This window comes from Periplaneta americana, chromosome 12 (genome assembly GCF_040183065.1).
Source record: "Periplaneta americana isolate PAMFEO1 chromosome 12, P.americana_PAMFEO1_priV1, whole genome shotgun sequence".
NCBI classification, from domain to species: domain Eukaryota; kingdom Metazoa; phylum Arthropoda; class Insecta; order Blattodea; family Blattidae; genus Periplaneta; species Periplaneta americana.
Genome location: NC_091128.1, coordinates 44478629 through 44504705, shown reverse-complemented (window position 1 = coordinate 44504705; position 26077 = coordinate 44478629). Strand labels below are relative to the sequence as shown.

At 35.5% G+C, this 26077-nt stretch overlaps 1 protein-coding gene across 2 annotated transcripts in view; it reads left to right on the top strand.

Annotated features, from left to right (window-relative positions):
* The window catches only part of LOC138710361 (sodium channel protein PaFPC1), a 177181-nt gene that overhangs the window by 24100 nt on the left and 127004 nt on the right, over window positions 1–26077 (top strand). For both annotated transcript variants that reach the window (XM_069841199.1, XM_069841200.1), the window contains exons 5-11: window positions 4989–5080; window positions 5519–5731; window positions 12744–12807; window positions 16863–17007; window positions 20363–20524; window positions 22218–22293; window positions 22390–22446. In XM_069841199.1, the coding sequence (XP_069697300.1) occupies window positions 4989–5080; window positions 5519–5731; window positions 12744–12807; window positions 16863–17007; window positions 20363–20524; window positions 22218–22293; window positions 22390–22446 (809 nt within the window). The remainder of the gene's footprint in view (window positions 1–4988; window positions 5081–5518; window positions 5732–12743; window positions 12808–16862; window positions 17008–20362; window positions 20525–22217; window positions 22294–22389; window positions 22447–26077) is intronic.

Below are 26077 nucleotides of genomic sequence, written 5' to 3'. Positions count from 1 at the left end.
GTCAAGTCTGGTGATCTTGGAGACCAGAAAGCTGAAGAGATAACAATATCTCCAAAGAAACTGCTGATGTGTGCCATGGAATCATTAGAGATGTGGCATTTGGCGCCATCCTGTTTGAAATATTCCTGCGTAAGTTCGATGTCGTCTAGCTGCTCTATGAAGTACGTGAAAATGTTCTTACGTCAGTATATTGATAGTTTATTCGAAGGAAATTGGTCCAATGATCCTGTGACCGAATATTGCACATCACACTTCAATTTTTCTGAATGAAGTGATGTCAGGCCGGGTGCTGGTCGCGAGCAGACGGTCTGATGCCTGCAGCGTACTGCGCATGCGTGAGTAGCCATGTCCACGATTACAAGCTTCCATAATCTACAGATACCGTTGTTGTGTAGTGCACATTATTCACAATGGAGCTCGATGCGGATAAATTAATTAAGTACAATAAAGACCTGTTCTGTGCAATCCCATTTCGAAACAATATCACGACAATAATGTGGGGGAAATTGCAAATGAGATTAAAGTACCAGATGAATAATAACTAATAACAATTTATAGTAGGTCTACTTCTCTGCTGTATACTATCACTATTGATTTAATGTAGTTCATAGTAAATAGTAAAGCATGGAGGGCACTTCACTTTATTATGAGAATCTTCATAAAGGCTAGCTCCAAATCGAGGGAAATAGCATATCTAACGTTAGTGCGACCGTTAATGGAATACGGAACTACATGTTGGGATCCCTATAGAATATATCAGGTAAATTCCTTAGAAAGAATCCAGTATAAGGCAGCTAAATTTGATAAAGGTAAAAGAGAAGATGGAAACAATACGATAAAAGAACTTGAATGAGGAACTTTGGAAAACAGACGTAGGAAAACTAGAATAACATCATTGTATACAGCACATCTAGGTCAGAAAGCAAGGATAGACATAACGGCTCGGTTAGAAAAGCCAACGTACTATGGTAGAAACGATCATGATTTTTAAATCAAATGTAGGAAACAGAAATCGGATGTAGGTAAATTCTCATTTCTAAATAGAACTATAAATGATTGGAATGACCTACCTGCATCGGCCTTTGAGGGCTGTCCTTCCTTAAGGAGATTCAAAAATAACTTAAAAAGTTGTGTATAAAGTATAAATTAAAATTAAGATGACATTTAACATTTAATTTTTTAAGGTGATATATATTTATTTAGCGTCACAAGTTACTCCCTTGGTTTGAATTGTAAATTATTTAAAATGTAGTTATGTTTATAAGTATGCATAAGGGTGTAAGTATTTGTCTTATTTGAACTGTTGTATCAGTGAAGCGTGGTGAGCCAGTGAAGTTATGGTTTTACAGTGCAGTGAATAGTTTCGATCAGTGATAACTTATAGTGTAAATGAAATGTGTTCTATAATGTCAGTGAAATGCGTCATAGTGCCACTACAGTGAGTGAGATGACAGTAAAGTGAAAGAATATTATCAGTACCAATGTGAAACTTATGTAGGGCCTATACATATGTAGGTTGTATTGTACAATTAGATTCACTTATTAATTAGGTTATTTTATGTATTATTATTAATTGTAATTATTGTGTTAAATTGTATTGTGTATATAATTGTATTGTGTATTGTTTATATTGTGTATACCACTGCCACCGGGTGCTTGCCCACTTGGAGTGTAAATACATACATACATACATACATACATACATACATACATACATACATACATACATACATACATACATACATACATACATACATACATACATAATCAAAAGTAGCGATGCTCACTCTAGTGAAATTTTTTAAAGTTACTCGTCACTTCTCAGTTCTTGCATGAGCAAAATTAGATCACGCATTTTATTCCGTTGAACTGCCCAAAATCTACGTTTATTCTGTTTGTCTTCTCCCAAAAGAGTGACAATGCACCACGAAAGCATATCGTCCCCATATTACAGGTTAAGACAGTTTTCCAAACCTATACAGCCAGCAGATCAGTTATGGCGAGCAGACAGTTTTAAGCTGTCGCCAGTCGTTGTGAGACACTATAAAGCAAAGTGTCACGTCGCGAAGAGCCGCGCCGCGTCCGATTCTGTGTGCATCCGGCGTTACGGGCACACTTGAGGATTTTCTGACGCCCATATCTTTGTATTATGAGAATTTACATAGCCTGAGATATGAATGGTTATGTAACAACTGCGAACATTATAACAATGTATCAGTGGCAATCTCCATCTGCCGGTATCCGCTGAACTTCTGATTTCGTGCATCATTTCAATGCAGAGTTACAGCTAATTGAAAAGTGGGATGTCCCATGAAACACTCTCTAGTATTGAATCAATACAATTTGGTCGACAGTATGTAGGAATAACAAACACCTCGCTGTTAGGATATGTAGGTATTCTCGGACCATCGGATCTGTGCCCCTTTAGCGCTGTCGTCGTTCTTGAAAAAATTAACGCCTGTACTCACTCCATTTTACCCGCTTTCCTCCCACCACGTCAAACAGCAGGCCACGAACCTTGCCGAATAGGGATGTTGCCAAACTTCCGTCAAACGTTGTCATAAATAACTGGTCCTCAATGCTACAATATCATTTCTTTCAATCAAAATACATCTTGTATTTCAACATTTTTAAAACCTGAAACCCATGTCTCGAATCACTTTCCGTAGCGTTTCTCTCCAACCATGGAAATTATTGCTTTTCTTGCAACCTTCAGTAATTTCTTCAATGTCGGTACTCCTTTCTGCACGGTGTAAAATTCTTGTATCTTTCTTCTTAAAATATACATCAGTTCATATCATCTACAAGAATTAAAGGTTCCCGTGGTCTGTTCTTCCCTGGTGATTCTAGCTTTTCATCTCGTGCACAGACTCCCTCTGTCCTGATTTTCTTTATTAGGCGCTCTGACCTGCCTATATAAATTACGTAACATGTTGTAATATTATTAGTTAAGTAATTTTAATACGTAATCAATTGAAATAAAATAAGTCTCACCTGTGATCGCAGCTGCTCTTTTCGTTGCCTTATTTATAGGAAAGAGATATTGACCTGTTTGCTTCTCTTCATCGCAAAATGCTATTAAGTACTTGCTTAATAATATTTCTTTCGCCACTCCTTGCTACAATTGAATTGACAACACTGGACCGCAAGTGCAAATAAACTGTCCTGCAAGAAGGCTGAAAATTGTGACTAATGGGGGAGAGAAAGGGAGAGAGATAGAAATGAGAGAGGCAGGAATGCAGGGAGAGAAATGAATTACCGAGGCTGAGAAGGAATTGGGGTTCAGTTGGCATATCTTACGGGGGCACAGATCCGATGGTCCGAAAATACACACACAGCAAACTTTCACTTGCGACTGTGCATTGTGCTACTGCGCATCTTTATTTATCGGCCAGGAATGACCTGCAAGCATCTTCTAAACGACTGACACATGACATTGCTATAAACTTCTGCTGTTAATTTTTAATTGATAAGCAATTTATTACCTCTGATTAAGGTTCTGGCTGATATGCACATCTGTTATCTGGCACTACATCTCACTTGATGGTATGTGTGAGAGAAAGAACAAAATTGTATATGGATACATTTGATTCTGATTAGTGAAATATGTAATTAGTCAGCGATGTATGCGATGGAGAATGAAAGGAACTGGCCCCATTATCTCCTGACTTAGTTGTCTCATGAGTGATGCCTTATGGCCTTAACTCTTGCAGGTTAAATAAATCATTATCATTATTATTATTATTATTATTATTATTATTATTATTATTATTATTATTATTATTATTATTATTATTATTATAGTGCACAGTCCGTATAGGTCAGCTTCTATCTGATGCTTTTCCAATTCACTGCGGGCTAAAGCAGGGAGATGCACTATCACCTTTACTTTTTAACTTCGCTTTAGAACATGCATTAGGAAAGTTCAGGATAACAGGCAGGGTTTGGAATTGAACAGGTTACATCAGCTTCTTGTCTATGCGGATGACGTGAATATGTTAGGAGAAAATCCGCAAACGATTAGGGAAAACACGGGAATTTTACTGGAAGCAGGTAAAGCGATCGGTTTGGAAGTAAATCCCGAAAAGACAAAGTATCTGATTATGTCTCGTCACCAGAATATTGTACGAAATGGAAATATAAAAATTGGAGATTTATCCTTCGAAGGGGTGTAAAAATTCAAATATCTTGGAGCAACAGTAACAAATATAAATGACACTCGGGAGGAAATTAAACGCAGAATAAATATGGGAAATGAGTGTTATTGTTCGGTTGAGGAGCTTTTATCATCTAGTCTGCTGTCAAAAAATCTGAAAGTTAGAATTTATAAAACAGTAATATTACCGGTTGTTCTGTATGGTTGTGAAACTTGGACTCTCACTCTGAGAGAGGAACATAGGTTAAGGGTGTTTGAGAATAAGGTGCTTAGGAAAATATTTGGGGCTAAGCGGATGAAGTTACAGGAGAATGGAGAAAGTTACACAATACAGAACTGCACGCATTGTATTCTTCACCTGACATAATTAGGAACATTAAATCCAGACGTTTGAGATGGGCAGGGCATGTAGCACGTATGGTCGAATCCAGAAATGCATATAGAGTGTTAGTTGGGAGACCGGAGGGAAAAAGACCTATGGGGAGGCCGAGACGTAGATGGGAGGATAATATTAAAATGGATTTGAGGGAGGTGGGATATGATGATAGAGACTGGATTAATCTTGCACAGGATAGGGACCGATGGCGGGCTTATGTGAGGGCGGCAATGAACCTTCGGGTTCCTTAAAAGCCATTTGTAAGTAAGTAGCTATTATTATAGGTGTCACTAGTGAGTTCCAACCAGTCTTTTGACAGATGACTAAACATACACTCAATTTATTTATTTATTGGCTTGTTTATTCATTTATATATTTGTTGTGTTATGTTAATTTATTTGCTTACTTTATTCTTTGTTTGTATTTATTTATTTATTTTGATTTGCTTTCTGACAGTTACATAACGCTCGTGGTTGATCTTGGACACCTGTATGCCTTGCGAGCATTCAGAGTTCTCAGATCTTGGAGGACTGTCACAATTGTTCCAGGTAAGACAGAAATACATGAAAAGTAATTAGGGATTTTGATAGTTCATCTTTATAAATGGCATGTGCAAGTACATCATTTATATGCTGTAGGATGGGGTAGACTTACTGGGAGAATTGTTTGCTTGGCATTATGATTTCCGATAAGTAAGTTATGTGTATCTTGTAATTTTAAATGAAAGGATTCCGTCAGTAACTTATCATTTATCATTACATTTCTTAGATTAACATATGAGACGACCGTCTGCACTCTTAAAGAGTATCTTCAGTCCTTAGTATCCTCTTAGTATCGCACTACAGAATGACTTCGAGATTCTGCTGCTGCTGACAATCAATCATAAAACTCCGTGTTCCAGTTTAAGAGCGGTTTCATTTTTAAACTAAATAGATATTAGTCACTGTAAACAATAAATTCATTGAAAGCTTAATCTTTTATTACAGGCTGGAGAACTATTGTGGACGCTCTGTCTCTGTCCATAACGAGTTTGAAGGACTTGGTGCTTCTGCTTCTGTTTTCGCTCTTCGTTTTCGCTGTGCTCGGCCTTCAGATTTACATGGGAGTCCTGACACAGAAATGCGTGAAGCATTTCCCTACAGATGGTTCGTGGGGAAACTTCACAGATGAGAGATGGTTTAATTATACCAGCAATAGTTGTAAGTATGATTAAACTGTAAGATAGTTTGTTGAACTCAGTGTTTGATATTCATAGATTAGGATTAGTGCAGACTGTCTTCCAAAGATAAAAAAAATAGTTAACGACAGTGGCGGTTCCTCAGGGGAGGGAAGGGAGGAACGTCCTCCTCACATTTTTCTTCTTTTGAAAGTAAATACCAAATAAAATATGTGCCTTGAAATTCGAGGAAGATTCGATAATTTTTAAGTTTTCAGCTATAAGAAAACCTCGGTTGATCGAGTTTTAAACGATGCGCGCTCATGTGCTGCTCGAAAACTGTGAGAAAGATGCGAGATTGTTTGTGTGGAGGAAAGTCAATCCATTCCTCCTTTACTGCAGTAAACACATATAGACAACAGCGCATTAGCGGCCAGAGAAAGAAGCAGAGTTTTAAAGCAAGTGAATGAACAGATAGGGAGGAGATCCTCCTCTGAATCAGCTTATGGGTGGGAAATAGAAACCGACTGATCGTGCAGCAAGCTCGCTACCGCTGCCATCTAACAATGCTGCATTCAACCAGACTATAACACATCTAGGAGGAGGCACAATAAAAACAGTTGAACGCAAAGCTGTGAAATACACCATATAAACTTTGTTTTAATTATAAATCAAAAATGTATTCATTGCACTTTATATAGACTACCATTCATGGTTTGAAACTTTCAAGGATATTTGAAAGTTTAATTTGGGTTTATATAAAACAAAGAGGAAGTAGTTCTACGTTAGTATTGCAGATCTTTTGGCCCCTGAAATTCACTTCCATTCATTGTCTACTAGACAGGGCAACAGCCAAGTTGTCAGTTTTGTACAAATATAATTATTTCAGATTGAAAGTAGGTACTCCATACTGCATTATTTTTAACATAAAAAATTAATCGGCTACCGGCAGCTTTGAACAATAATGGTAGTATGACTTTACAAGAACTGACATTCTTCAAAAGCATGTGATACTGAAGTTGTAAAATGTACATGTGGCAACACAGACCACGTGGGTGGGTGCAGTGTTCTCGCTTTCCTCAGATATTTCCCATTCTCATTTCCGTAAAACGGTTCCGATTACGTGTTAGTAGCTATAGTCTCTTCCAACACGTATGATGCTGTAATGTGCTCGAAAAATGCTGCTAGGTTGTCTTACATGTATGCATGTAGGCTAATTTGTAGCATGTTTCATTCAAGAAGGTGTCATTTCGTGCTGTTAACTTCTTTCCTCCTCTTAAGAAATACGCAGGAGCCGCCACTGGTTAACGATAAATTTGCAATCCGTATCTTTCTGTCTAATGTAGTTCATAACGTTATGATAACAACAGCGGATATTATATGGCCGCAGTGACTTTTCAAGCTACGCAACAGCTGGCAAACAATCCTCTTATCGGCAACTACTTTCGCTCCTTGCAAGAGACATGCAGCATAATTTTGGTGGAAAAGCAGTCAAAATCGGATTTGTTACTTAATAATAGCACTGATCTAGTTCAAGCAGTTCTTGTAAATGTTTTTACCAAATGCTCTATGCTTCGTCAAAACGTTAAAATTTATACTGCGTTCTTGGGATATTATGAGAGACATTTCTTCATCTGATATCTGACATTGTGTCATATAGATCTTCTACGGTGTGATAACAGAGAATATGCATTATATAATTTTTTTCAAATGTTAATTAGATTCAACAGTACGTACTACATTATTTAATTAAACCATCTCTGCATTCCAAATAAAGAGTATTTTAATTTTTTTTTTCTCACGAGGTGTCAGCAGACGGATGTAATGTCACAGCACACATTCTTCCGTATAGACAAAGTCAACTAGAACCTCAATTACACTTGCTATAAGATTATATTGTAGGCTATTACAAGTTATTGCTAATTTTAAGAATTATTTTCAAAATACCAAAGAAGATGTAGTTGTTAAAATCATATTCATCAAAACACAATAGAAAGTATAAAAAGTTATCAGAATCGTATTCAAAACACCAGTGAAGATAGAACATAGTTGTTAGAATCTTATTAAAAATACTAGAGAATGTTAGAATCTATTTCAAAACACGAGAGAAAATATATCATTGAGAATCATATTAAAAACACAAGGGAAGATATAGTTATTAGATAGATAGATAGACAGACAGACAGACAGACAGACAGACAGACAGATGGACAGACAGACAGCTACTTCATTGCTTGGACATTATGCATAGCAACGTCAATATAAATAAAATCATACAAAATTATTTGCAAAGTTAAAATATTCGTTAATGCTATACAAACTGTGTTCATACAATTTTCTTTTAATTAACGATTTTAATGAATCATAATTTAAATTTTTAGTTTAATTTGGTAAGCTATTATAAAACTTCAGAGACATATAATAAAAACTGGTTTGTGTAGTCTCCTATCTGCATAAATCAAGTCTTATATCTTTACAACTTCTCGTATGGTGTTCGTGAAAATGCAAGTTCAAAGGGAAATTATCTATATTCATTTTGGTATATAACAAACACTGCAATACATATAGCGATGGAAGAGTGAGAATTTTACAGGATTCTAATAAAGGTTTACAATGTTCTTTTGGTCCAACACCACAAATAATTCTCACTGCTTTCTTCTGTAATTAAAAAATACTAAAAGATAAACTATGATTCCCCCATAATAAAACACCATATTGAAGATGGCTATGAAGATATGAAAAATATACTGTTAATAGCACTTTGTTTTGGACAAACATCTTAACATAAATATACCTTTAGATACCTTACCCGAAATCACATTGATATAGAATCATATTAGAAATGCCACAGAATTTATAGTTGCTAGAATCATAATGAAAACACCCCAGAAGATCATCATCATCATCATCATCCAAACAAGTAAAAGGCCCAAGGCCCGTTACGGTCTCGGTGAGTCATTCTCGATCCACCTTTTTTTATGGACGGCCTAAAGGTCTCTTCCCGGGGACGGTATTGAACCATGTCTATTCCGATTCATTCGTTGGATATGGTTTTTTAACTGCAGCTGGTTCTTGCTTGTAAACTGTCAGATTGGTTGTAATTGAAGTTCTTGCATGATATCCTCATTTCTTTTGTGGTCCAAGCGACTATATCCTAGGGTTGCTCTCATAAATTTCATTTCACGGGCCGTTATTCTGCTGATAATCCGTACTTCTCATTGTCCATGCTTCACTTACATAACATAGTACAGGTCTAGCTAAGGTTTTATACAAAAGTATTCTTGTGTGTCGCTGTACTAGGGAAGGCTTCATAACCACAAAAGATATAATCGTTAGAATGATATCCAAACACCACACAAAATATATAGTTATTGGAATCATATTCGAAACACCACAGAAGGTGTATTTATTATAATCATATTTATAATACCTCAGAAGATACAGTTGATGGAATCATATTCAAAACACCACACAAGATGTAGTCGTTAGAATCATATTCGAATACCACAAGATATGTATTTGTTACAGTCATATTCAAAACACCACAGAAGACGTAGTTATTAGAATCATCTTCAAACTACACAGAAGATGTACTTGTTTGAATCGTAGTGAAAATAACATAAAATATACAGTTTTATAAATTATATACAAAACCATAGGAGATTTAGTTGTAACAATCGTATTCAATACAACACAGAAGATAATAGTTATTTGAATCATATTCAGAACACCACAGACGGTATAGGTAGTTGTTAGAATCAAATTCAAAACACGAGAGAAGATATAGGTGTTAGAATCTTATTCAAAACACCATAAAAGATATACTGCAGATGTTGGGATCATATTTAAAACACGAGAGCAAACATACTGTACTTGTTAGAATCATATTAAAACAAGAGAGAAGATATAGTTGTTAGAATCATATTCAAAACACGAGAGAAGATAGACTTATCAATATTGATAAGTCATTTAGACTGAACAAATAAAATAAATATTTTTATATTACATTATATTGTATTTTGACTTATCTGAATACTATCACAAAGCTTTCTAAGAAAATATATTTGTTAGAATCATATTTAAAAGACGAGAGCAGATAAAGTTGTTAGAATCATATTCAAATCACGGGAGAAGATATGTTAGAATCATATTCATAACACAAAGAAGATATAGATGTTAGAATCATATTTAAAACACGAGAGAAGATAAATGTATTAGAATCATATTCAAAGCACGAGAGAAAATATAGATGTTAGAATCATATCTATAACTACAAAAGATGTAGTTGTTAGCATCGTATTTAAAAGACGAGAGCAGATATAATTGTTAGAATCATATTCAAATCACGGGAGAAGATATGTTAGAATCATATTCGTAACACCAAGAAGATATAGTGGTTAGAATCATATTTAAAACATGAGAGAAGATAAAGGTATTAGAATCATATTCAAAACACGAGAGAAAATATAGATGTTAGAATCATATTTAAAACATCTAACATCATAGAAGATAATACTTAGAATTTCATTCAAAACACCACAGAAGATATAGTTGTTGGAATCATATTTAAAACACAATAGAAGATACAGGTTGTTAGAATAATACTCGAAACATCTCAGAATATATAGTTGTTTGAATTATATTCAAAACATCACAGAAAACATAGTTTTTAGAATCACATGATATATTGCATATTACCGGATGAAGAATGAAACAAAATTGGGCGAATTCAAATTTGAATTATTCATAATATCGTCTCAGAAAACATTGGACCAAAGGACTTGAAACTTCAACACAAAGTAATGAAATACCATACATGTTAATTGACTGATAGAATGATGAAATTCTTCGTATATATTTATAATGTTCTTTGTATCGAAGTTTTTCTCCAACTTCAGTGTTAGAGAAGGGCTTGTGACTTTAACTCTACCAGTTTAAATAAATCTATTATTATTATTATTATTATTATTATTATTATTATTATTATTATTAAAATGTGTATATATATATATATATATATATATATATATATATATATATATATTCAATTCAGGAATCCGCCCCTGAGCACGAGTTGTACTCTTTCAGGGGCGAGCTAAATTTTTTCTGTATATATTATATTGTAGCTTTTAATACAAAACAAGAATGTAACTTTTATTGTTACGGCAATAATCACTTTCTATAATTGAATGTAAACACTCCCGTCAACAATGGGATTTCCACTCCACACAGTAACACAGTATTCGTTATTGCACTCCACAGACGACAATGACAATTTACTTGGATTATTGAGAACAACAATGTACTGCTAATCTTAACTAATGTTCACAAAACACTATTTACAAATCATAACTGTCAGTTCTCAGTTCACAGTTCGTTTGCCTTGGCTAGTTCTTCTAGCTCAGACACTCGAGTTCACAGTACCGTATCTCGAACCCCAGAACTTCAGAGACAGTCCACTGAAATTCGAACTCAGGTCCTCCAAATGCGGTCCACTGCACTCAAACTCAGGACTTCCGGCTCCCACAGTTACGGACACAACTCAAGTCGAACTCCGGTCTCGAAGCTGGCTTCACTGCTACACAAGACTGCCTTGCTGTCCAAAACTAGCAACGACTGCAACTAACTAGCTTGCGTCTCGTATTTATAACTAAACCATAGTTTCGGGAAAGTACGATGCTGGAAATTTCTGCAGATGCCGAGAAGATGGCGCCTCTCGAATTCTCTGGATTTCTCCCCTCAGTCGCAGGCGCATTACTTCCCCCTCTCTGCCGCGGTCGCCGTCTCCTTACGTCGCGCCTCGCCGCAGCTACCATCATTTCGTCTCCCCTCCGCGCCGCGCCCTCAGCGCTCCACGGAGCTCGCTTCGTCTATCGCACGCCCCCCTTGTGTGGGACACGTGATCGACATTCGACGTGGCTGTCACAATATTTTATGTTACAATTATTAGCAAAATAAAAAAGAAATTAAACAAAAAAAAAATATATATATATATATAATTAGTTTAAAGTTGTATGCATAAAACAACTTGATTGAAAAGACTATAATTAACGATTTTCAACCTGCTGATTCCGTTAATAAAAAATTCGAAGATGTCTTTCGCTATTTCAAGGAATTCCAGTCTAAAAAGCTAACAGAAATATGAATTATTTCCTTTTAATTTATTTATTTACCAGAGCTTCCTCAAATTAGAGGCTGCCATTAGACAAAGCATACAAAACAATACAAGAACAAATAGATGATGAGAGCTAAAAGAGTAAGAAAAAAGGCAAACAAATACACAAACAAACAATGGCAGTTTACAGAAGAAAAAAAAAATTCAAGTAAAGAATCAATGAAAGCTAAGAAGGAAAAAGAAAATGATAATGGTGCGTCAATTTTTTCCATACACTGATTTAGAGTCCATATAGGTGGTTCCGTAAAAGTTTGACCGACTCTCTAACTATGAGGAGGGCCAGTTCATTCAGAAAAGATTTGTGCAGTCCTAGGGTCTTACAGAACTTAGAAGAGAAGTTGGGTATCGTTCCTCTTGCTCCAAACATCAATCCCGTAACACTGATATCGTGAAGTTGGTATTTATCTTTATAATACGGGATGGTTGGAACGTAGATTGCTTGTTTCTCCTCGTGTACTTCTTCGGGCTGTCCTTTGTACGTTTCAAACCTGATGGTGGGGTCGATTATCATACCCTGAGACAGGGATTCGCTAATGGCGATTATGCCAATTCGTCTGTTACTGCCATTGTCGGCGGTTCCGTGGACTTCTTCATAGACGATGTATTTTAGTTTTCTAAGGGCAACGGCCAATTTAGTTCTAATTGCATGGTGCCTATGTATACGCAATGTTTCGCCATAAGGGCAGGCTCCCAGGACATGTATACAAAGAGACTGCTTTCGTTCTCATAAAAATAAAAAATCCCGATGCTGCAACCCTCTTATAATTATAACTCGATATGAAAATTGACAGACAATAGATCGTATTCAGGTTATATTTTGTAATTAGACTAATTTCTCCTGTACTGTACAGATGTTGATCATTCTGTGGATTTGTTCCAGCGCATTGGTACATTCCTGATGACTGGATAGAGTATCCCTTGTGCGGAAATTCATCAGGAGCCGGGTAAGGACTTCAGTCTTATTGCATAGAGGAAAACTAAACAGTTCCAAAACTACAGGTTATGTCGTAACATGTAGAATCCAATTTGTCATATTGTGGATTAATAATTATAATTATTATATTTTATTTAACAACGCTCCCAATTGCCGAGGTTAAATCAGCGTCCCCTGTGTGCCGGAATTTGGTCCCGCAATATTTTTGTGTCCCCTATCCACCGATGAATTGGGTCCCACGTGTTACGAAACGCCGCATATTTGGAACCAAAATACAATCGTAGTAACAATTATTATGTAAGCATTATGAATTTGTACAGGCACAACAGGCAAGTGAGAAACGTTGATGCTGTGTGTCTTGATTGTTATTTTAATGGTAATACATATAATTATATATACTCGTAAGATTGATAAGCATTTGCATGAATAAATGCTAGTAAATAGAAATTCCTGGATAGAGGACTTCCAGTAAGGCGAAAGCTTTCTTTTCATTTCTGACGAAAGAAAGCATTGTCCTCGCTTTGTATACCTCGATACTACTCATAATGTTCTCAGCTATTCTACTGAAATCATGTTTCGTAATGCGAGCGACCGCGATAGTCTGGACCAGGCCTGCAGAACACGTAAGTAGAGGAAATATGACGTCAGCCTCACTCCACTTCTATTGGGGATGATCGACTTCCGCGTAGAGTTATTTACCTTTGGTTGTCGTCAAAGTTCCATCAGTGGTGGCATGTAATTTTCAAAAAGGATTGTAATAAATTCATTGTTTTTATAATGCGTTATCTCGTTTCAAGGTTTACAATTATGCTAGATTTCCTGTCGGTAGTTTCTTTGAGATTTCTTTGCTCCTAACCTGTTTCAGATTTTCGAAAACTTTTCTCCTATCATCACCTACGGAAACATAAATTTATAGCATTTAAGTAATGAACCTTGAAAGTCACTATTAATTTCAATTCAAAATGAACACAACGAGTGACGTCCTTAATTTAACAGTATATAAATAAATAATCAATATACAGTTCGTAATAATGAACTTACCCGAAAGTTTGTGCATTCCATAATTCTTAATATGGACTTTGTTGAAATGTAGTTTAATATTGAAATGACGAGTGGAAATAAATTGGATGGGACACAGTAAACAAGCAATTCTTTCGCCTTCAACTACAAAATAATCATATTCCTATTTCCTTTGGAAGTAGTATTCCTTCACGGGTTTAGATTTTGTCATGTTCCAGTTCTCTTTAAACTGCAGTACGCGTATTATTTGTTTGTTTGTTTACTTACTTATTTACTTATTATCTTATTTACTTACTTATTTACTTATTTAGGCCTACTTTGTACTTAATTACTTATTTGTTTATATTTATACATTTACTTATTTATTTATTTAGTTCTTTACTTCTTTATTTATTATTTATTTATTTACATATTTATTTATTTACTTAATTTCTTATTTATTTATTTACTTATTTATTTATTTATTTATTTATTTATTTATTTATTTATTTATTTACTTATTTATTTATTTATTTGGCTGGAGTGCGTTACAATGTTCAATGAAACATTGACATCCGGTCATATAGCTATCACTCACTTATCAACGTACAATTTATTTATCGTCCTATTATTAGTAAAACCAGTTAAGACCAGTAATACAAGTTTTGTAAAAACAGGAATTAAAACTTTATTAATGCACGAAAAATCATAATAAATTCTTCAAATAAAGTAATTGGTTTGTTGGCTCCAAGCAACATTTCGGACTTATTTCATTTTAGTAGAATACAGAGCACGGAAAGACATGTCGGGGACTGTACTTAACTTATTATACACAAAAAGTGGATTTAATCGGCTTTACTAGTAATAGGACGATACGCATAGGTAGACCTTCTTACATTATTAGCACACATACATTTTAAAATTTATTTTACATGTCTCTTAATTTATTTATTTCCCTCATTCATTTTTCTCTTAATTTCTAAAGGTATGTTCCTAAGGATTTTATTATCTGTTCATTTGTAATTCTTGATAGCGTATTGTATACCTGCCGCCGCGAGAATGAATGTTAATGCAGCCGAGCAGAACGTCATGACCGCGCTGGTAGAAAAGGTGGGTGGGTAAGAAAGGGGAGTATAGCAGTGCTCTCAGGAGCTACAGTACTGCAGGGCTGGTCTGGTCAAACAATTTCCCCGGTTCAGGCATGTATGCGTATGTTCATACGTACGTACGTATACATACATACATACATACATACATACATACATACATACATACATACATACATACATACATACATACATACATACATACGTACGTACGTACAAGGGTATATACATTCATTCATATTGTTCTACCCAAGGACAGGTTTTTCACTGCAAACCAGCATTCTTCAGTCTTTCCTATTTTCTGCCTTCATCTTTGTCTTCTCATATGATCCCATGGTAGAGAGAAAGAGAAGGCCTGATGGCCTTATCTCTACCAGGTTAAATAAATAAATAATCCATATACTTTAATGTCGTCTATCATCTTATATCTTCTTCTGCCCCGTTTACCATTCCTTCCAGTGCATCCTTCAGTAGGCAGTTTCTGCTCATCCAGTGACGCAGCCAGTTCCTCTTCCTCTTCCTGATCAGTTTCAGCATCATTTTTTCTTCATCCACTCTTTCCAACACAGCTTCATTTCTTATTCTATCTGTCCATTTCACACGCTCCATTCTTCTCCATATCCACATTTCAAATGCTTCTAGTTGGTTATTTTCATTTTCACTTCGTCGTAATGTCCATATTTCTGTCCCATACAATACTATACAAAGCATTTCACTAGTCTCTTCCTTAGTTCTTTTTCCAGAGATCCGCAGAGATGCTCTTTTTTCTATTAAAAGCTTCCTTTGCCATTGCTATTCTTCTTTTGAGTTCCTGGCAGCAGCTCATGTTACTGCTTATAGTACACCCCAAATATTTGAAGCTATCCACTTGCTCTACTGCCTCATTTACAATTCGCAAGTTTATTTTCTTTACTATGACCATGATCTTCGTCTTGTTGGTATTTATCTTCATTGCATACTGCTCACAGCTGTCATTTAGCTCCAATAGCATATCCCTTAGTATCATCTCTCTTCTGCTAACAACACCATATCATCAGCAAATCTTATACAATTTATTCTTCTTCCTCTTACTATCACTCCTCCCATGTTCTAAAAACAGTTCCTCACTAAATCCTTCAAGTAGATGTTGAACAGGGTAGGTGTTAAATGGCACCCTTGTCGTACTCCTCTCCCTATTTCACTTCCTTCTGACATTTCTCCTCCTATCCTTACTTTGACTCGTTGTTTCATATAAAAGTTACTAAACAGCCTCCTCTCTTTTCAATCCACGCCAATTTTCTTTAGGATCTGCATCAGTGTATTCCAATCCACTGTGTCAAACGCCTTTTCTAGGTCCACAAATAAACATACATACGTACCTACGAAAAAACGTACAGAAGCACATATGTACCTTCATACAAAATTGATGAACAGGTATTAAGAACATATGATTTAAAGTTGTTTTAATATGGAATATTTAAGTGGGTAGCTATTCGGAAAAATGTAATATTGTGTAATGCACTACGCGCATCATACTCCTTAGCGGTAGTGCGTCGATGCAAGCTGCAACATATCATAGCTTCTTAGCAGGAGCAAGCCATTCGATAAATAAATTAAGTTTGAATATCATCATTACATTCAATATATTACTGGTGGCTTGAACGGTGAATGCTGCATTTATTTTGTTGGACTGGTTACGATATTCATTGAAAGTTCCAGTTCTTTATTTTATGGTTATGCTAAGATGAATCTTACCAAGCGATGATCTGCGATTATTTGAAACCACACAACCACCAACCAGTTAAATGTTCCACGTGAATAGCCTGCTTTCTTTTTGACTATGAAGTATTTTCTAAAGACATTCTACTACAAATGCATTTTGTTTGTATCATGAATGCTTTGTTCAGAGTTGTCAGCATTCATCATGGAAACGAAACGATTAATCACTGAAATGGTATGTTTTCGTTACTTTTCTGTTTAGAATGTGCCCCCCTGGTTACACGTGCCTGCAAGGTTATGGAGGTAACCCCAACTACGGCTACACCAGTTTCGATACATTCGGTTGGGCCTTCCTCTCTGTGTTCAGACTGGTGACGCTTGACTACTGGGAGGACTTGTATCAGCTGGTGAGTACATTATTAATATCGGCCAATGTCGTTAAAGGGACTGGCACTGTATACTATAGCTATACTGATTTTTAACTTAAACAGTCATATGTGATCAACCCCAGTATGGATTTTCATGAGATTTTCTATACTGTATATGATCATAAAAATATAAAATTAATCATGCAGACTTTTAAGTTTATAGTGGCTATAGTCAATTTAATGAAGCATGTTTAATATGTAAGTACCATATAATGGAAAGTTAGCTACACAATTGCGCCTTTTTCTTAGAAACTATGGAAAATTCAAAATCATATTTATGTATTCTTCATTAAGTAACAAATCTATACTAATAATAAATCTGTAGCCGAAATTTTTCTGGTAATTTTCGATTTTCCAAAAATAATTGGTCCTAACATATATAATTAATCACCCTGAAACCGAAAATCGCATTTTTGAACTTTTGTTTGTATGTCTGTCTGTATGTTTGTTATTTTGTTACCTTTTCACGCGATAATGGCTGAACCGATTTATATGAAAATTGGAATATAAATTAAGTTCGTTGTAACTTAGATTTTAGGCTATATGGCATTCAAAATACTTTATTTAAAATGGGGGTTATAAGGGGGCCTGAATTAAATAAATCGAAATATCTCGCTTATTATTGATTTTTGTAAAAAATGTTACATAACAAACGTTTCTTTAAAAATGATTTCTGATAAGTGTTATTCTTTACAAAATTTTGATAGGACTGATATTTAATGAGATAAATGAGTTTTAAAATTAAAATAACGCCATCTAAGACGGTGCAATGAATTAAGAACAAATGACTTCGTCTATAAGGGGCCTTGGACAACAACAATCGAAACAGGGGCCTTGGACATCAACAATCAAAAGCTATTAAACATAGCCTACAGAGAATGTTTCTGTGTTTGTATGAAGTAATATCAGAAGCTAAATTAACCGATTTGTATCATTAATTATTTCACCATTTGAAAGTATAGTTTCTCTAGATGGACATAATGCTATAACGTTATTACAGTAACGTCTGAGTAAATCGAGGAAGGTAAGATTAAAATAGCTTCTTATGCACAGAAAATTTGATAGGCTATTTTGTACATTCGTTTTCTGTATTTCTTAAAGTAATATTTATGTACACTCATTTTAATCTCAGAGAATTAACGAACAACGAGAGTGTATTGATTTAGTATGCAGTAATAGTACGTTAGTTTAGCAATCCATTATTTTATAATTCAAATTTTAACTATGCTCAATTGAATCGTGTTAAAATACATAAAATATATATGCAATAAATGCAATGCAAAAAAAATTGAGTAATGAGCGAAGCAGATTATCTTGCGCTGTTGTAAAAATTGTTCCCTGGATCAAACGTCCTATTTTAATTATGTAATTAGTTTATATTTATTTCTAACAGGTGCAGCGGAGCGCACGGGTACGGCTAGTAATATAATAAATTGTGCAGTTCTCGCCTAAACATTAAACTACACAATTCGGCTTGTTCCGCAATTACCTGTAATATTGTCCGATTATAAATTATTCTTACGAAGTTAAATATTTAAGTACCAGGGTAAAAGTGATCAAGGATGAGAATGGTGACTTGCTTGCAGAATCTCGTTCAATACTGAATAGATGGAAACAGTATTTTGGGCAACTACTAAATATACATAGGCCAAATAGAAATGATCAGGACGAAATTTAAATACAAACTGCTGAGCCATTTATACCCGAACCCACACTTTCTGAAGTCGAAATTGCGATAGTAAATCTGAAAAAAGTTCAAGTCTCCAGGTATCGATCAAATTCCAGCAGAATTAATACAAGAGAGTGGAAGCGCATTATCTAGCCAAATTTATAAACTTGTACTTGCAATTTGGGAAAAGGAAATTGTACCAGAACAATGGAAGGAGTCCATAATCGTACCTATTTTTAAGAAGGGAGACAAGACTAACTGTAATAACTTTCGAGGAATATTACTTTTGTTGAAGTCGTACAAAATTTTGTCGAATATCCTTTTGAGAAGATTAACTCCATATGTAGATGAAATTATTGGGGATCATCATTGTGATTTTAAGCGTAATAGATCGACTATTGATCAGATTTTTTGTATTCGACAGATATTGGAGAAAAAATGGGAGTATAAGGGTATAGTACATCAGTTATTCATAGGTTTCAAAAAGGCGTATGACTCGGTTAAGAGAGAAGTTTTATGTAATATTCTTATTGAATTTGGTATTCCCAAAAAACTAGCTCGATTAATTAAAATGTGTCTTAGTGAAACTTACAGCATAGTCCGTATAGGCCAGTTTCTATCTGATGCTTTTCCAATTCACTGCTGGCTAAAGCAAGGAGATGCACTATCACCTTTACTTTTTAACTTCGCTCTAGAATATGCCAGTAGGAAAGTTCAGGATAATAGAGATGATTTGGAATTGAACGGGTTACATCAGCTTCTTGTCTATGCGGATGACGTGAATATGTTAGGAGAAAATCCACAAACGATTAGGGAAAACGCGGAAATTCTACTTGAAGCAAGTAAAACGATAGAGTTGGAAGTAAATCCCGAAAAGACTAAGTATATGATTATGTCTCGTGACGAGAATATTGTACGAAATGGAAATATACAAATTGGAGATTTATCCTTTGAAGAGGTGGAAGAATTCAAATATCTTGGAGCAACAGTAACAAATATAAATGCCACTCGGGAGGAAATTAAACGCAGAATAAATATGGGAAATGCCTGTTATTATTCGGTTGAGAAGCTTTTATCATCTCGTCTGCTGTGAAAAAATCTGGAAGTTAGAATTTATAAAACAGTTATATTACCGGTTGTTCTGTATGGTTGTGAAACTCGGACTCTCACTTTGAGAGAGGAACAGAGATTAAGGGTGTTTGAGAATAAGGTCCTTAGGAAAATATTTAAGGCTAAGAGGGACGAAGTTACAGCAGAATGGAGAAAGTTACATAACGCAGAGCTGCACGAATTGTATTCTTCACCTGACATAATTAGGAACATTAAATCGAGACTTTTGAGATAGGCAGGGCATGTAGCACGTATGGGCGAATCCAGAAATACATATAGCGTTAGTTGGGAGGCCGGAGGGAAAAAGACCTTTAGGGAGGCCGAGATATAGATGGGAGGATAATATTAAAATGGAATTGAGGGAGGTGGGATATGATGATAGAGAATGGATTAATCTTGCTCAGGATAGGGACCAAAAGCGGGCTTATGTGAGGGCGGCAATGAACCTCCGGGTTCCTTAGAAGCCAGTAAGTAAGTATATAGGCCTAAGACACTCATTTTACCTCATTTTAATCTGTAACAGATAAAATGTCATTTCTGTGGTTTCTCTTTCAGGCACTGAGGTCTGCAGGTCCGTGGCACATACTCTTCTTCATCATCGTTGTCTTCTACGGCACATTCTGCTTCTTGAACTTCATTTTGGCCGTAGTAGTCATGTCGTACACCCACATGGTGAAGAGGGCTGACGAGGAGAAAGCAGCTGAGCGCGAGCTGAAGGTAAGCTGATTCTATATACATCTTGACTACACAACTTTTAACACTATATCACTTCGGAATATGTATTATATGTCTTTCTCGTGTTAAATTCTATCGTACCTGGTTAACAAGTTTCGGCCTGTTATTGGCCTTCTTCAGAACTGGTTGTTGCTGGTCTTGACGCCTTTTGCTTTGTTTCCTGTGGGGGTGTGTTTGTGTAGTATAATAATAATAATAATAATAATAATAATAATAATAATAATAATAATAATAATAATAATAATTCTTTATTTATACTGGCAGAGTTAAGGCCATAGGGCCTTCTCTTACACTCTACCAGGTCACAAAGTATACAAGCAGTTAAAATTTAACAAAAAGTTAAAGAACAGAATACTAACATATTACAATAATAATAATAATAATAATAATAATAATAATAATAATAATAATAATAATAGCATAACAAAATCGACACTAAACAATATGAAAATAATACAATAGAAAAAAGAAAGTAAAATACATTGGAATATAGTAAAAGCAACTGATTTAATACAAATGGTTAATATGGAAAACGTAAGGTAGAATATAACAAAATGGAATGTAATAAAATAATAATAAAAAAGAAAAGAAATACGAATATTAAATAAAATTCACAATAAAAAGGCTATGATAATAAATTCATCGGCTGATAAAGAGAACAGGAAGGGGAAAGGAAGGAAAGAAATATATAGCCTATATTTTACAAAACTATCGCAGAGAAAAGGGCTTATAATTGAAAGGAATCTGAATTGAAAAAGTGCAATTTTAATTTATTTTTGAGACTAGACAATGTCCGACAGTCTCTGACATGTAGTAATGTGGAGTCAAAGAGTGTGTGTGTTCTGAAATTAAGTTGTGTGTTGAGAATTTCATTTTGATGCGTTTTTGTGTGTCTGTATATTTCATATTATTTATCATACATCATACATCACACTTACTTACTTACTTACTTACTTACTTACTTACTTACTTACTTACTTACTTACTTACTGGCTTTTAAGGAACCCGGAGGTTCATTGCCGCCCTCACATAAGCCCGCCATTGGTCCCTATCCTGTGCATGATTATACATCATATTAACATACTAAAACAAAAACACACAAAATTGCAACCTCATTCAAGAAATTAAATTACAACACCGCATACAGAATAAATAATACTCTACAAAAACATCTCAACACACAAACAAACAAATACAACCACACAGGTTTATACAAACTCAAATGTAAGACCTGCAACAACTTCTACATAGGACAGACAGGCAGATCATTTCCAACACGTTACAAAGAACACATCACAGCCACAACAAAATTACAAAACACTTCCACATATGCATAACACATCACAAATGCTAACCACACCTACAGAGACATCAACACAGACATGGAAATTCTACACATGCAACCAAAAATCCAGAAACTAAACACACTAGAATAATATGAAATATACAGACACACGAAAACACTATCTAGCATATACAATCACGAAGCTCAATACGTAGTAAATATGCATCCATAGACAGTTGCTAACTACTAGGATCGCTACTATCGCCTCATCACAGACAATGCGAAATATTACCGGCACAGTCTATTGTTCCTAGTACCCTCATAAACTCAAGTTTCGTGACTGTATATACTAGACTGTGATATAAGGTCTAATCTTAATTATTTTTACAGAAAGAGAAAAAGGCAGCAAGCGTGGCAAACAATACGGCAAATGGACAAGAACAGACAACCATTGAAATGAATGGTGGTGAGTGTTGAAAAGTAACTTAAGAAATTTGGTGCATGCCGTTTAGTAGTGATGTTTAAGACAGTTGTTGCAATGACTTTTGGGTTATGTTTTTAGACGAGGCGGTGGTGATTGATAACAACGACCAGGCTGCACGCCAGCAAAGTGAACCAGGTATGTAGAGCAGCTGTGGCGAGAACGTGACTCGCGAGACATTGTGGCTCGTAGTGATAGCTGTGCATTTCGCTTGCTTCTAACCTTCGCCAACCCCCACCCTCTCACTCACTGGAGTCAAACTCCGTTCCATTTGTATTTGTCTCTGACCTGCGAGTGCCATATGTCTCTCTCGAAACCATGTACGAAAGTTCCAAGTAGGATGGGAGGACGCATTTTTTGCTGTCAATATGATGAATATATTAAATGTGTGATTTGTTCACGAGTATTACGAGGAAAACGGTTGTATAACATAAAACGGCATTATACTACATGATACTGATGAAACATTAAAAGGTTAAATGTTATTGTTGTTGTTATCATCATCATCATCATCATCTCTGTACGTCGACCCTTTTTCAGCAGATGTACGAATAATGCGATTAGCTCTTCAATTTGAACGCACAGATTTGCAATGTGATGTCAAATGAAAGCTACATGTAAGGACTTGAACTTTCAAATCTTTACCAAAAAATAAATATCCGATGCTTCGTTCTTTCGCTTGCTCTGTTGAAGCCATGTTCGCTACAACTTACGTTTGTGAAAACTTATTTTCAACAATGAAAATAGTAAAAACCAAATTTAGATCACGACTGACAGACAAATACCTTCGTGATCAACTACGACTGGCAGTAAGTGACATAATTCCTGATTTTGTAACTTTGTCGCAGAGACATTCTTAAGATAGTTCATTTTAGGTTGTGATAATGTGTCCTATGTTTTCTTGTTCATTTTTTCTTCGTTACACTTACTAAACATTAGTTTGTAGCCTGGTACTGTATAAAATTGTATTTAAGTGCTTGACGTAAGGAAAATGAAAATCCGTTAATAAGTCAGACAGTTGCTTCACTTCCCCTTCGGGTGTCCGCCTCCCTCCATAGGTGCTACGCACGTTGCAGGTTACACAGTGGCTCGGCGCACGATCACATTTTCGTCACCGTTGATGTAGTGAATTTTTCATTATGGCCAAACAAATTATTTTCCAACCAGGTTTCATAGGAATCTCTCCTTCACCACTAAAGCAGCGAGAGTGTGTTCATTTCAAAACTTCCCGTCTTCAATATTTTAGATGTGCAGGGGACACGATTTTGAGGAAAAACAAGTCGATTTAGTTTTAGAGGGGGGAAATTCAAATTAGGAACATTAAATCCTGACATTTCAGATGGACAGGACATGTAGCATGTATGGTTGAATCCAGAAATTAATATAGTGTGTTAGTTAGGAGGTCGGAGGGAAAAAGACTTTTAGAGAGACCGAGGCGTAGATGGGAGGATAATATTATAATTAATTTATGGGAGGTGGAATATGATGATTGGGACTGGATTAATCTTGCTCAGGATAGTAGTAATTTATTTAATCTGGCAGAGCTAAGGCCAGTAGGCCTTCTCTTCCGCCGAGCCAGACTCTAATTTTAATTGAATACAATTGGTTACATAGCTATTACATTAATATCTAGACCATAAAACAACATGAAAGTAAATAATGATAGTTGGATAAGTAATGTTAGTGTGACAATAATAAACATTGGTGAGAAATAGTGATAATAATAATAATAATAATAATAATAATAATAATAATAATAATAATAATAATAATAATAATGAGATAATTTAAATACACTCTGGGACAAAAAAACCGGACACTTCTATATTTGCTTGTATTTTGTTGCCAATTACTTCAAAATGAAACAAAACCCATTTAAACAAAATAATGTTCCATTTAGCACCTTATACGACAACATTTGAAAAAAAATAAAAATCTCTGATAAGAAAATTTACAAAAAATTACAAAGGGCGTATAACTATGGCATCGTTTGGTCTAACTGTTTTTTCATTTTATGGTGCCTTAAACATTAAAAACTCTTTTTAGTAACGGGTATTACCTCCTCTGGCTTGAATAACTGCATCCATACGTCTTGGCATGCTCTCAATTTGGTTAGCAATGTCTTCTTGAGGAATAAGTTCCCATTCTTCGTCAAGTGCTCGCCTCAACTCTTGTAACGATTCTGGTCTCGGTCGTCTATTCTTAACACGCCGTCCCAGCATGTCCCACACGTGTTCAATTGGGTTCATGTCTGGACTCCTTGGTGGCCATGGAAGAACATGGATTCCCACTTCTTGGAGATAATCTCCGACCGCATGGGCAATATGCGGCCGTGCATCATCATGCATTAAAACAAAATTATCGCCTACAAATTGGCCAAAAGGCACAACATGATCAGCAAAACATTCATTTATATACCTATCAGCTGTTAGTTTTCCATTTTCAACAAAAACCAACTCTGTACGAGCATCCGTACACACTCCTGCCCAAACCATCACTCCACCACCTCCATATGGCACATTTTCGGAAATGCAACACTGTGAAAATCGTTCTCCCCTCCTTCTCCAAACTCTTTCACGTCCATCAGGTGAGCACAGATTGAAACGGGACTCATCGGTGAACAGAACACAGCTCCACTGTCCACTTCTCCAATCCCTGTGATCATTTACAAAACGCAGTCGTTCAACTCGATGCATCTTGAGAAGTCTGGGACTAGTTGCAGGTCTACTTGATATCAGTCCACTTGCTTTCAACCTCCTTCTAACTGTTTTGGCCGAAATTGGGCGTCCATGCATGTTAACAAATTGCTGGGCTACACTAGTAGCTAGCAGGTTGCACTCCCTAAGAACTCTCAACACCATATACCTGTCTTCATTTGGATTTGTAGCTCTTGGACGACCCGAACCTGGTCTTCTGGTATATTCTAGGGTCTCTCTATACCGTTTTATGGCATCATGGGTTGTGCTTCTAGCCATATTCATAACATTTGCAATGTAACGTACACTGCGTCCATCATCGTAAAGGGCTACAGCTCGAGCCACATCTTCAGGTCGCATCTTGTTTTAAGACAAATGTTACAACCCCACTTAAACTCAGAAAATGTAAAAATAAAGAAATAACGAATGATAACGATGATGAAGCACAAAATGGTTGAGACAAAATTGTTATAGCTGAGACTCTGAAAGCAAAATTGGAATATTTGGTTGTAATGGCTTGTTTATAAAACAAAAAACAATGAAAAAAGGTATACACGTCTCCATAACAAGAGATGGCTACCATAATATTGTATGAGAAGATAATATTTTGCAAAATACCAGCAAATATTAAAGTGTCCGGTTTTTTTTGTCCCTGAGTGTATTTATTCTGTGATACATATATATATATATATATATATATATATATATATATATATATATAACCATTAAACATTGAGAAACCTGAAACAGCTATTATTGTTAACAAGAATTGTTAGAAAAATATTTCGTTGTTTTATTTTTAATTGGTTTGATGTCTGACAGTCCCTGACATTACTCGGTAGGGAATTCCAAAGCCGAGGAACAGCCACAGTGAAAGAAGATGAATATGAGGATGTTCGGTGGGAGGGAATGGATAGGCCTAATATTGAGGAGTGTTGTGATCGTGTGTCTAGGTTATGATGGGTGGATACATTTTGAAAACGAGACGCAAGATAAACAGGAGTGGAGAAATGCAATATGTGAAAGAGAAGGGAAAGACAGTGGATTTTCCTACGATCTTCTAGACGGAGCCA